The sequence below is a fragment of the Hippoglossus stenolepis genome, chromosome 4 (genome assembly GCF_022539355.2).
Source record: "Hippoglossus stenolepis isolate QCI-W04-F060 chromosome 4, HSTE1.2, whole genome shotgun sequence".
Classification (NCBI taxonomy): Eukaryota; Metazoa; Chordata; class Actinopteri; order Pleuronectiformes; family Pleuronectidae; genus Hippoglossus; species Hippoglossus stenolepis.
This window is the reverse complement of record NC_061486.1, coordinates 23,605,471-23,618,155: the sequence shown is the minus strand read 5'-3', so window position 1 is coordinate 23,618,155 and position 12,685 is coordinate 23,605,471. Positions and strand designations below refer to the sequence as shown.

Below are 12,685 nucleotides of genomic sequence, written 5' to 3'. Positions count from 1 at the left end.
GGAGTTTGATCTCTGGGGTCGAATTGAGTTACATCACGATGTAGGAAAACATTACTTTACAATTCCATGCTGAAAAAAATAGCCAAATACTATCAATTTATATTGATGTCATGCTACAGTTTAAAAGAAAACACATTCAACAGTACAATGTGTATTCTATTTACAACATAGAAGTCAATGTAATTTAATATTTAGGACTATAAGGCAGTTGAATATTCCTGTGAGAAGTGGGAAGGAAGTAAAGCCTCCTTCTCTTTCAGGTTTATGCTGCATCCAATGTGGAGCTGATCACCAGGACCAGAACTGACCATCTGTCCGACCAGAACAAGAACAAGACTAAAGGTGGGTCGTCTTATTTCACTACTGTATTGCAGTTCCATCAAGCAATTCTTCATGTGGAGCAGCTGAATTCTCCATCATCATCTCTGTGCCACAACTTCTCTGATTGAAGACTCACTGATTCGTCCTCCCACTCTTCACCTGAACTCAGTGAGCTCACCACAAGGCTCCAGCCAACAGGCTGCAACGTTCACTCACTGGCTCCTTCTCCTGTTCTGGTTCAGATCGTATATCAAACAGGATTATCATTCCTCCCTCTTCAAACTGTCGCTGTCAGCCAGGATCATCTCTCTCATGCTCCCCTGAGAGTTCCTCGTTCCTAAGTCCCAATCACCATCTGCACTTTGCTAATAGCCAGGAGAGAGGTGTTCTGGGAAGCGCTACATATAATACGTAGATACATAGAATTCTTCCTCGTCATTAGTGAGTCCTCCTCAACCAGTTCTACAAAATACTGCCACTTTTTGTGGTTTGTGTTCTGGACCTTGTGTGCAGAGCTTTTTATAAACAGTATATGATGCAGAGTGAAATAACTTTGTGTTTATCCTACCTGGTTTATCTGCAGTGAAGATTTTATAATCAATGTTTTTCATTGAATGAAACTGAATTTGCTTTATTACCCTTCACGTGTTTGGTTTATATATATATGTTTGAATAATTTACTGAACTGATGTTGTGTTTTCATAGATGAGTTCTGTTAAACAACCAACACACTGGTCATAATTCTGCTTGGTACAAAGCAGTACAGCAACGAAACTAACGTGCTTTTACTTTGAAGAGGAAGTGATTCTATGATTATTGCTACCTTGACAGATATCGGAACCTGTGAATGTCTGTATCAGTCCGATATGGTGAAATTAAAATGATCAAATTATCAAGACCTTTGTGGAATTAGTAGGTAGATATACATAGTGCATCTTGACTCAAACAGCAAATCATCAGGCCAAAGTCAAAATGTGGACAACACCACCGACATTACCAGTAATTAATGAGCCTTCATCACTCTTCACTTTGTGGTTGTTGAGGACGACAAACCACTAATAAGCTGCTCATATTACTTCTCTGCTCACATCTCTCATTTCTAAATGAGCAGCCGCTCCTTTAATGCGAGTTTTATAAAAAGACACTGAAATATTATTTCCTCAGTCTGCTTCTTACTGTGAATGATGGCTCCTGCATGAGAGCAGCTCTGATTTCATTTCCCGTGACATATTTCAGTTTCCTCTCTCTGCTCTCCTCACTGGAGATAATTTATTTCCTACACAGACACTGTCTTTATGAAGCAGATTTAAGTATGGTAATATTTTAATAAATAATACAATACAGATTGTTGCGGATTTTGTCATAATGTTTAATTTTATTGAGAATTACTTACAAAATTGCAGCCTAGTTTTCAGGGATGTCAGGATCTCTTGCAAGGACCTGTTATTTTTTTCAATCACTTACTTGTTTCTTGCTTTAACTCCAGAAGCTTTAACTTCAGAGATTTCTGTTTTTATAATAATAAACAGTCCAACTGTGACAGCTTTGTTTTCGCACATTCATCTTTATTTTGAATAATGTTCACGCTTCACGTAAAAAAAAATGGCTTTGCTTATTTCAGCTCACTGTCTTGGCAGATGCAAGACCACAGCACAAAAGATTGAGTTAATTAAATAAGTTTGCTGGAGCAAAGAAACAAGAGTATTATGACATAGTTGCAGTTGAGATTTCTGACGCCATTCTTCATCATCTCATTCACAAATACGTGCCAACTTTTTACGGTTTAAGTAATCAGTATTGTACATAAGCCTGAGTTTGTAAAACTCATACGAACAGGACTTAATTTGCACTTTATTGTGTAACAGCTAAATTCTGTCAGTCTAACTCATCACTGTGTGTCTCTGAGCAGGTGGGAAGACGCCACTGCAGAACTTCCTCGGTATCGCAGAGCAACACATGGGCCCAAACAACGGGGTGAGTCCAGCTGTTATCTAAAGATCTATCATTTCAGTTTTGGGGATGTTCACAGTCTGTTGTTGGAGGAAATTTCTACAAATTTGGCCCATTCACTCTGACTCAAAGATAAACCTATTTGATTTTGGGGCTTGGGGGAGTGGGGGTGGGGTCAAAGGTCAAGTTCACGTTCCTATGAATGTGATATATGATGAATGCCCAAAATAAATTTCTTTACCTCTGGCACAATCCACTTGGACTCAAGAATGACCTGACTGCAATTTCTCTTAAAACATGTTTCTTCTTGTGAATGTGGTATCTTAGAACACCTCATGGGAATTCTCCCAAATTTGTCTCACATGTTCCCTTGGACTCATGGATTAGGAAATGACATCCAGAAAAATTATGTAGATGTAAACTGCACAGTTCAGCAGACGCACACACCCATGGTGCATTATTTTTCACTTTCTTTATCATTGTGAGCATTGATGGATATTTCAGCGATCTTGATTGAAATTGTTTTTTTATAATAATCAGGCACATTTAAAGAACTGATATCTATGAGTGTGTGCAATTTGGTTCAACCGGATTGAATCAAATCTGACTGTTGAGACTTGGTGGAGGTATTTCTGTTGAGAGCCATTCTAGTGTTTAAATACAACAGATTTTTTCAGGGGAATGAGAAAATGTCAAAAACAATTCAAATCTGATTTAAAAAAGTTACGAGATTTGGAAGGTATGAGGTTTCTCAACTGAAAACAGTGGCGTGTTTTGCTGCTGAGAGCTATAGTGGACGTCATCACATTGAGGGTAGCCATCATAGTGACAATAGTAATCAGCATCACCAATGGGACCATTGAGAGTGAATTATCCCGTCCACTCTCAGCATCCTAACCCTCCCCTCCCCTCTTCAGATGGACACTGAGTGTATGAATCAGGCCGAGTTCACTGTGTCAACAGGAGAGCATGTCTGCAGAGTAAAACATTCACTCCAGCCTGCTCTCAAATATTGATTATGTTTTGGTTAATTTGTTTCTGCTGGTGAGCATCTATGACTCATACCTGCCTCCTACACTTCTTTCTGTATTCGGACTTTTCACTCTTTCCCCCCTTGTCGTCCCCTCTGCTCTCTACACTCTTCTCCCTTCTCGTTCTCTCTGCTCTGATATTTGTGTAAACCAGTTTTGTAATTGGTTCCAGTTTTTCCAAAATCTACATTTTAAAATGGGCCATTGATGATTACCTGCCACCATTAGGAAAATAAAGTATTTTGCAGCCTGTACCTTTTCCGGTAATGATGTCCTACTTTTAACAGATTTAATAAAGTCACAGTTGACAAGTGAGCAATTAATTAGTGCTGCGACCCGACAGATGCGTCTACGATAATGATGTGAAATGTCTAGAGTAAGAGAAAAACTGCTTTGTCATTTGTTCTCAAATTGGGGCTTGAGTGTAAATCTTTCTCCTTCGCTGTGCTGTTAAAAATGTCAGTATAGGTAAGAGGAACGCCTTGAAATCCCAGTGGGAGCTGAGAATAATAGTTTTAAAAGCCGGAAATCTTTGCACTTTGTAAATTACATTTTATGCCACTGGTATTGTGTTGGGGTTGGGCAGTTCACTGGACCCCAAAAAAGACATCAGTCAAGGAGAAAATGTTTAAAGTAAATTAGACAGATTTGCAGTTTCTGTTGGCAGATTGGCGCAGGAAAAGAAAATCAGGAAATCCAAACTCCTGCAGCAAAAACAGGTCAACACTGTATAACAGGGACTAAACCTTAGCATGAGGAACATGGACCAAAAGGACGATCTGAGTAAAAACTATATGGTGCATTCACTTGGTGTCAGAATAATCCGAAAAATGTGTTCCCGCTACTTGGAAACCTCATGAGAACTCCACCTCAATTTGGAACAACAATTCAGAAAGTAAATGGCGCTTTTCTAGCTTCAAATAACTTCATTGTAAAATACTTTTACAGCAAAACTATCGTCCCACATTTCCCACTGATGTGAGCACCACACAGCAGCTACTGTCAATTACAAATGACGCACAGAAGACGGACAAAATCTTAACTTGACTTACAAATATGGTTGGAATGTATCCAAAATGTCGGATAGGGGAGGTATCCAAAAAACATCAAGAGGCAGGGTCCAAAAACATAGGTTAGTCAGAAACTCAAACACTATAAACACAACAACAAGGACAAATCTGAAACTAATGACACAAATGGAAACACACGGTTTAAATACACAAACTCAACACAGGTGTAGCTATTGGCGGCGGGGAAGTCATCAACCGAGGAGGTAAACTAGACAAAAACAGGGAGTGAAGTGAGAGATTCACACAAGGAAAGAATTTTCTGAATAAAACAGGAAACAATGAACTCAATGTGCAAACAAAGAATCTCGAGGACAGACTATGAGCACAGTTTTCTTTTTAAACATCAGGGTTTTATACACGTCTCTGCAGTTTGGGCAACACCTCTGACACCACGAGAGGTTGAGTACCTCCAAGCCCCTTGCACACCGCTTTGAGCAAACATGTCATTTCTTTAAAAAACTGTGTTCTGAAAGTTTAGGACATATCAGAACCACATCCTATTATATTGATAAACAATCCTGTCCTGTGCAGATTTTATTTCACTAAATGAGATGTGCTTATATAAGGAATGTTGAATGTTAATTCTATTCATTGTTTATTATCTGCAGGCCCTGATCACCCAGATGTCGACTCCTGCGTTGACCAACCCTGCGGCACTGACTGCCGAGGAGTACTTCAACCCCGGCCTGTCACCGACTCAGAGGGACATCGGCCACCAGTGCCAACTCACCACCAAGACCCAGAGGTGACAGCGACTGACAGGGGAACAGACAGGCAGCCATGCAAACAGTGAAGTCGCCCTCCAAGCTCGCCGCCAAGTGTCAGAGCCGACAGGGCTGACAGACGTACAATAGGCAGACACATGCACACACACACACACAGCCCTCCATGAGAGCTGACCACCAAGATCCTAAAATGAAAGAGTGACTCACACATAAGAGTCTCTCACTAACACACACACATTATGACGACACTCATTGGCATAACGCATTCCCCATGCCCTAACCCTGAAACCTCAACCCCCAAGCTGCCTTTAAAAAGTGGTTCAGAAATTAAGGACCCTCCAAAATATCTCAAAATGTTCTCACTCTGCAAGTTCTTGGCTCAAATTGTCCTAATGGCTGTACAAGTAAACCCACACACTCACACTTCAGGAGTAGATTTTTACAAAGCTGGTAGAGCGTCAGACAGTCTGTCCCTGCAGTCTATCACAAATCTCTGGCACAATGACTCATGACAAATCGTCTTTATGCCATGATTTTACAAAAAGAAACAAAACAACATTAAGCCGAAGAAACCCTCAGTGTTCTTTTAAAACGTGAAGTCAAAGACGGATTTAAAAACTGCCTGGGGCCTCCAAATCAAATGAGAGGATCATTTTTGAAGCATCTGTTTTAAATGTTATTTTTGTAGCGTAGCTAATTATAATGCTTTTCGATGTCGTGCCCATGAATCACATTCGGGATTTGAGTATTATACGTTATACTCAACTCACAGATTTGAGTTGTGACATTATATCTCTTTCACCTGCCAACTCCAGCCGTCCGGTCATCTGCCCTGTGTTTGTCTGACTGGCCATTGACCTGTCTGTCAGTTTCATTGCTCTGGAGCTCTTAATACAGAGTGGCAGATGAGGAGGAAGTCTTTGAGGTTGCAGAGCTGCCTCTCAATCCTGTCTTCATTATCTGACAAGTTAAAATATAAGCATTGATTGGCCTCATTGTGAACACGCCTCAGCAGCTTGTGTACAGTCTTTGTTGGCTGATGTGATGAATGTCTTTTGAACTAACTCCTTAAATGAGGCCACAAATTGTTATAGTAAAAGTCGGAATCATATATGATGAAGCTCACCAATAACCTCTTCCTGCATTACTGCCCAGTGTGTTGACTGCATGTGTTTGTCTCCAGGTTTAAAGCCAAGCTGTGGCTGTGCGAGTCCCATCCTCTGTCCCTGGCAGAGCAAGTGGCGCCCATCATCGATCTGATGGCGATCTCCAACGCCCTGTTCGCCAAGCTGCGTGACTTCATCATGCTGCGCTTGCCGCCTGGCTTCCCAGTCAAGATTGGTGAGCGCCGGGGAGAGCAGAAGGGATGAAGGGAAGGAGGCTAAAAAGGGAGGTATATAAAAACAGGGATTAAGGGAAAGAGAGGAGGACAAACAGACACACGGAGTAGAAAGGATAGAGAAGATTGCAAGCTCGATTGATGAATCGCTCATAACTCCACCAAAGCCCAACAGTCCCCTCATATTCAGTCAAGCTGCACCAAATTTCACATACTCATAGATATCAGTTCCCTTAATATGACTTTTTTCATCAAGATCCATGAATTATTCCCTGGGAAATCGTTAAAAATGTCAAAAAATGACAAATATCCTAATGTTAAAGAAAGGGATAACAAAGATCCCTGGATCCGCCCCCTGATGCGGATCAGCAACAAAATTTACTGAGCCATTCCACATCCTTTACCAAATATAATGGTAATCCTGCTAACAACCAAACAAACCAAGCAACAAACAAATGGACAGGGTTGAAAACATAAGCCCCTTGGGGGATAAGAGCATGCACTGTTAACTGGATGATGAGACAGGTACAAAGACGCAGTCTACGGACCACTGCAATAACAATGTCATCTTCCTCGTCTGCTTCGTCTCCACTCCCTGCAGAGATCCCTCTTTACCACATCCTGAACGCCAGGATCACGTTCAGCAACCTGAACGGCTGTGAGGAGGGGACGGGTGTCCGTGCTGACAACGAACTCGGCGTGGACGGGGACGGGCAGAGAGACACCCCCAGGACAGATACACCATCTCCTGGCAGCGACTCCTCCAGCGTCTCCAGCTCCAGCTCCAGCTCCACAAGTGAGAGCACACGCCCACACTGTTCTGTTGTATCCGACATCTTTCCTGACATCTTCTTCCTCAGCTGAAGAATAAGTCTCCACTGTAGAACTCGACACATTGTTGATTTTTGGTTTCAACACACTCTTGTTGTAAATCTTCACTTCATCTGGGCAATGCCTCAGATAATTGAGTTTACGGTTGCTTGATAGAGTTATGAGCAGTGTTTATCACGGGCTCAGAAGGCAAGGTTACGTTGTCCGTGTTGTGTGTCAAATTTTGGCTTACACTTTCATCATCCTATCACTTGATCACAATCCCAGCAGCCATATTTAAACCTGCAACCATGCAGAGGGGAAAGATAATTTGCCGTGCTGCTGCTCAGAAGGAAATCCTGGATGTTATCTTGCTGAAGTAGCCTATCTTCAGTTATTTACACACCGCTGAGTAGAGGATGTATTATGCCAACAACAGTGTTGAGGGAAAATGAGCAATTGCAGTCTGGATTTCTCTTTCCTCTTTCCTTATCCCTCGCTTCTGCTTTAGCCCTCTGTCGTCTACTGCACTTTGAGATAACACTCCTTCCCAACTCTTGCCCTTTGCCTTCCCCCCTGTGTTCTGTAGTGTCGTGTCGAGCAGGAGAGATTCCCCCATGTGTGTTCGAGCCCCCGCCTGGATACACCATGCTAGGTGGCAAACAGAGAGACAGCATGAGGGAGGAGGAGGAAGACCTGCTGCAGTTCGCCATACAGCAGAGTCTGCTGGAGGCCGGCTCCGAGTACGACCAGGTGGGCTGGTTTCCTGAGGGGATTATCTTTGGCTCTGAAATTAAAGACAGCTTGAAATAAGATTTTGTTTAAAGGGATAGTTTCTCTACTCGCCACTATGCCGATGGAGAGGTGGCTGAAGTGTTTGATTCCTCAAAACACTTTTGGAGTTTCAGGGGTAAACAGTGTTGGAGCAGAATCAACAACTGAAGTAACTGGTGACCAAATCTTCAGATGTTTCAAGAGAGAAAAACAGAAAAAACATAACAAGCCTCCATACTGCTCGTGTGGTGTCATCCAAGTATCCGCAAGCCCCGATATCCATCGAAAAAGAATTGAAACTAGCTTAGCCACTTCTGGTGGACTAACACTTTACCCCTGAGACTCCAGAAGTGTTTTGTGGACTCAAACACTTCACCCACCCCTCCATCGGCATAGTGATGAGTAGATGATCCCTTTAATGGATAGCTCATCAAGTCTCACCCTCTTGGGTCGTTATGTCAGTCAAGCTTTCTGTTCTCACCTGGCATAAATGTAATTTGCTATTTTGGCGGTGCCATTCATTGTAATGTTTGCAACGTTCAAGGCCTTGATTTTAGACAGAATCAGGCTTCTCTTTTCAGGCCGACGGCTACTGTCACTGGCAAATTTAATCGGGTAGCGAATGTTATCTCCATGAGTTAGTCCCTGAACTTTCTTTTTGTCGTTTTTGGTTTTGGAAAGTTTAGAAAGAAAAGATACTACCCTCTAAACGCCTATCAACGATAGATAAAAAATGACAATGTCACAAATGATATCTGAAAACTAGAATGGCACTCAGTAGAGCGCATACCTCTGCCAAGGCCCAACAGTCCACTTAGATTCAATCAAGCTGTACCCAATTTCACACACTTCTAGATAGGAATCCGCTACATATGCCTGATTGTTTTCATCAAGATCCATGGATTGTTCCCTGGAAAATCAGTGAAAATGTAAAAAAAAAATTGCAATGTTAAAGAAAGTGATGGAAAATTCCTGCATCTGTCCCCTAATCTGGATCTGCACCAAAATGCAATGGGTTCTTCCTTGATCCTCACCACATCCTTCTTTTGTTGTGTTTGTTTCATTTCATTTCGTTGTAATCTGTCCATGTAGTGTTTGTGTAATACTGCTAACTGACAAAAAAACACTCATCTTCTCCCGTTGTTACCTCTTTGGCAGAATCGCTCGTAGTGATGAACCTACATAATAGCTCATAAACAAACCAGCCTACAAACTAAGGGACAGGGGTGAAAACAACCTCCTTTGTGGAGGCAGTAAGTGAAATGTACATGTGTGATGTGATGTCAAAGGGAGATGCTAACCTGTATCACCCATAACATGGACAAAGGTCTTAACTAATAGATATATGTAGCACTATATGTATTTATGTAGGTCTTTTCCAGTCTTATAAACCATTCAAAGCACTTTACAGTTGCCTTCTCCACATATGAAGCACTATCACACATATCACACTACCTTTCATACACTGTCAGCACAGCCATCAGGAGGGTTCAGTATCTTGCCTCAGGACACTCTCTATCTCCTGAGCCACAGCTACAACCATCCAGCTTGTATGGGCTGTAAAGAGATGAGGCCAATCTTTTAATGTGGTGGGAGGGGCCAGGCATACAGCAAGAGCCTGAAATAGGGAAGCAGACACCAAAACATAATAATAACAACAACAACAATAATAGTAATACATATATTGTGCTTCACAATTAAAAAACACAAGTAAAAGCGTAAAAATAACTTTAAAACAAAATGGTCATAAAAGAACACACGTGGCAGAAATTTTAGCATGAACGTGCATCAAAATAATAAAAAATAGAATTTGGTCAATCAGCACGTTTTAAGTTTTTGATTCAGAGGAAGCTACCGGCTCAGCCTGCCGTGTTTCTTCAGGCAGAGTGTTCCAGAGCCTCAGAGCTCCTATTTCAAAAGCTCTGTCCCTCTAAAATCCCTGCATCCTGCTGCCAAGAGACCATCACGGGGTCTGAGGCCCTTGGGCAGTTGCCTTCTTTGCCCAGTTGATAATTCAGCCTGCGTCAGGAAATGTATTCAAGTATTTGTTATGTATTTAAATGTACTTAAAAACGTGCTCAATCACAGGAGAGTTTTTTAAGCTCTTATCAATAGCAGCATCAGTTATTAATATTGAGTGTGTGTACTTATGCTAATGTGGTTTACATTCAGTCAGTTCATAACTCAGAATGAAGCCAGCTGCCTGTCTCTGAGCTGCGTGTGTCTGAGACGTACTTTACATACTTTACCAGGAAACAGCCTATAGGGAGGGAGGACTCTCATTTCACCCGCCTGTTCATTTCTCTGTCTTTCTATACATCTGTCCATCCGCTTCCTGTGCTCGCTCTCTTACTTCCTGTGCGGCCTCTCCTTTGTGTGTGTAGGTGACCATCTGGGAGGCGTTGACCAACAGCAAGCCGGGAACACACAACCTGTCCTGTGACCCAAGTCGTCTCGACAGGTAAGACTTAAAACATCTTCGTCTCATGTGGCGTTCACCTGTCTTCTTCTTCTTCTGTTGTGTTTTGTTTTCATCTGCCCAGTCTTCATTTTTCTTCTCCTTCATCCAATATGAAACTCCTGTTTGATGACTGAACCAACCAGGGGCTGCACAAAGAGTTGGATGAAAGGGACAATTGTTTAAAATATAAGAATGATTTTTATCGTGAACCTTTAAAAAGAGAAAACCATAAATCGTCCTGAGTGGCAGGACAAAGGTGATATGAGCTGCCGTCCCTTCAGCCTCATTGTCTCCGACTTCCTCTCACTTCTGTTAAGTATTGTTATTCTTCAGTGTCTTGAATCCTTCCATTGTATTTTTTTCATCTTGTCGCTCTCTCCTTCCATCCCTGAGTCACATCCTGTATTCCTGTCCTGTCCTGTCCCCCCCGACTCTAATCTCTTATCCATCCTGCTGTTCTCTCGTCTGCTATCCACTGCTCAACTTCCAATGTGTGTGTGTACCTGTTTTTGTTACCTCTTGAGGTCCTGCACAAACACTGATCTTGTCTGGACCAGTAAACCTCATGCAGACCAAAGCCTGGTCCTAATGAGGCAGAACGTCACTTCTGAGCTCCTGGCTAAGATCTGGTTAGGGTTTAATTGGTCATGATTGAGATCAGGGATAAGGTTTTGGTTATTTTCTTGCTCTCACAGTCCACAGTGCTGCTGTTGCCTGTGTTTTCTCTTGTGTAACATCCTGTGGTGTTATCTGAATAGAAAATCCTTTATTCTCTCAACTCAAAGTTATTTTATATATATTTTATACTTATAACCTGCCTACTTTGTGAAAAGACACTCATAAGTATCTACAGCTTCTGGGTGGGTACGTCAGTGAAAAATCTCTCTCAGCCAAAATGACACTTGTGTTTGTAGAAAGTCCAAAATCTGGATGCTAATATTTATACTTGTTTTTTATGTGTTAATATTTGACTCTAAAGATCAGGAACAAAAATAAAACATGGTAGTTTTTTATTCGTATGTCAGTTTTTAGAGGATTGGGTGAGTTAAACACTAACGTCACATGTCATGTTTGTCACGACTGATTACAGGCCCCAAACGCAGACTACACAGTCTTTTGAGTTGACTGTACAATTGAGTTGCTGATTGATCTCATCACTCATCAGATCAAAATAGCAGCTTTAAATCTTAAATTTGTGTCACTTACAAACTGTATGTCCATTTTTCACAAGCACCTAACACCACTTTATAGCCAATCCTGATCCTTTTTCTTTTCTCTGTTTTAATGCAAATATTGGAAAGAGTTGTCAAGGTGTTAAAAGGTGTAAAAGCTCTAAATCCATAAAATACAAAACATTTTGTTTACAGCCTCCTGACGTGAACACACCTAAGTCCACTCCACAACCTCCCGAGCAGCACAGTTCCTCACTTAGATCAGGCAAAGGTATTCAAAAGCATGGAGGCTAAAAGCTAAATTAAAAAACGTAGCTCAGATAAAACACATGAGGTGCTAATGGAAGATGGTGGAACACTCACAGGAGAGGAGACGAGATAAGGTGTGGCAGAACAAGAGGAAACACAGAGACTAAACAGGTGAAAGGAATCAAGGCGGGGCAGGAAATCAATGAAGGGGAGGAAGTGGTTTTCCATGTGGTCTGTCTCTTTTGCTCTCCACACGGACTTTACCTGCGACAGCCAAAGCGTGCTCAAACGGGATTGGTCAAACCAGAGACGGAAACCAGAAGGCAAGCGCTTGTCCCTCGCCCAAAGTTTCTGCACAGTCACACACAGAATGTGTTTATAGAGATTGATGATTAATAAACTTTTTGATTTTATATTTATAATGTGTTTCCATACATTTATATAATGTCTGCAGGATGAGGAGCGTGTCCACACAGATGAATTCTTTCAGTCATGGATCAGTTTTTTAAACCCGTCTTCTTCTTTCACCTTTCCCCCACACTAGTACCCCCCAGCACAAGCCCCGCCCCCCCTCCAGCCTGTCCTCCACGCCCTCCAAGAAGCAGCCGACCAACTGCAGCTACGGCGAGCAGCTGCGCATCGCCATGGAGATCTCGGCCCGGGAGCTGGAAGAGGCGGAGCTGCGGCGGCGGCAGGAGGAGGAGGAGCTGCAGCGCATCATCCGGCTGTCGCTCATGGACAAATGAGAGCGGAGTGGCCCAGCGGGGGCGGAAGGGGGTGGGA

General features: G+C 42.3%; 1 protein-coding gene across 4 annotated transcripts in view; it reads left to right on the top strand.

The window, feature by feature from the left end:
• Positions 1 to 12,685, top strand: part of ankrd13b (ankyrin repeat domain 13B) — a 45,674-nt gene extending 32,989 nt beyond the window's left edge. For all 4 annotated transcript variants that reach the window (XM_035153506.2, XM_035153505.2, XM_035153504.2 and 1 more), the window contains 8 exons: positions 261 to 342; positions 2,231 to 2,295; positions 4,981 to 5,117; positions 6,281 to 6,438; positions 7,038 to 7,232; positions 7,836 to 7,999; positions 10,405 to 10,481; positions 12,447 to 12,685. In XM_035153506.2, the coding sequence (XP_035009397.1) occupies positions 261 to 342; positions 2,231 to 2,295; positions 4,981 to 5,117; positions 6,281 to 6,438; positions 7,038 to 7,232; positions 7,836 to 7,999; positions 10,405 to 10,481; positions 12,447 to 12,648 (1,080 nt within the window). In that variant the 3' untranslated portion in view covers positions 12,649 to 12,685. The remainder of the gene's footprint in view (positions 1 to 260; positions 343 to 2,230; positions 2,296 to 4,980; positions 5,118 to 6,280; positions 6,439 to 7,037; positions 7,233 to 7,835; positions 8,000 to 10,404; positions 10,482 to 12,446) is intronic.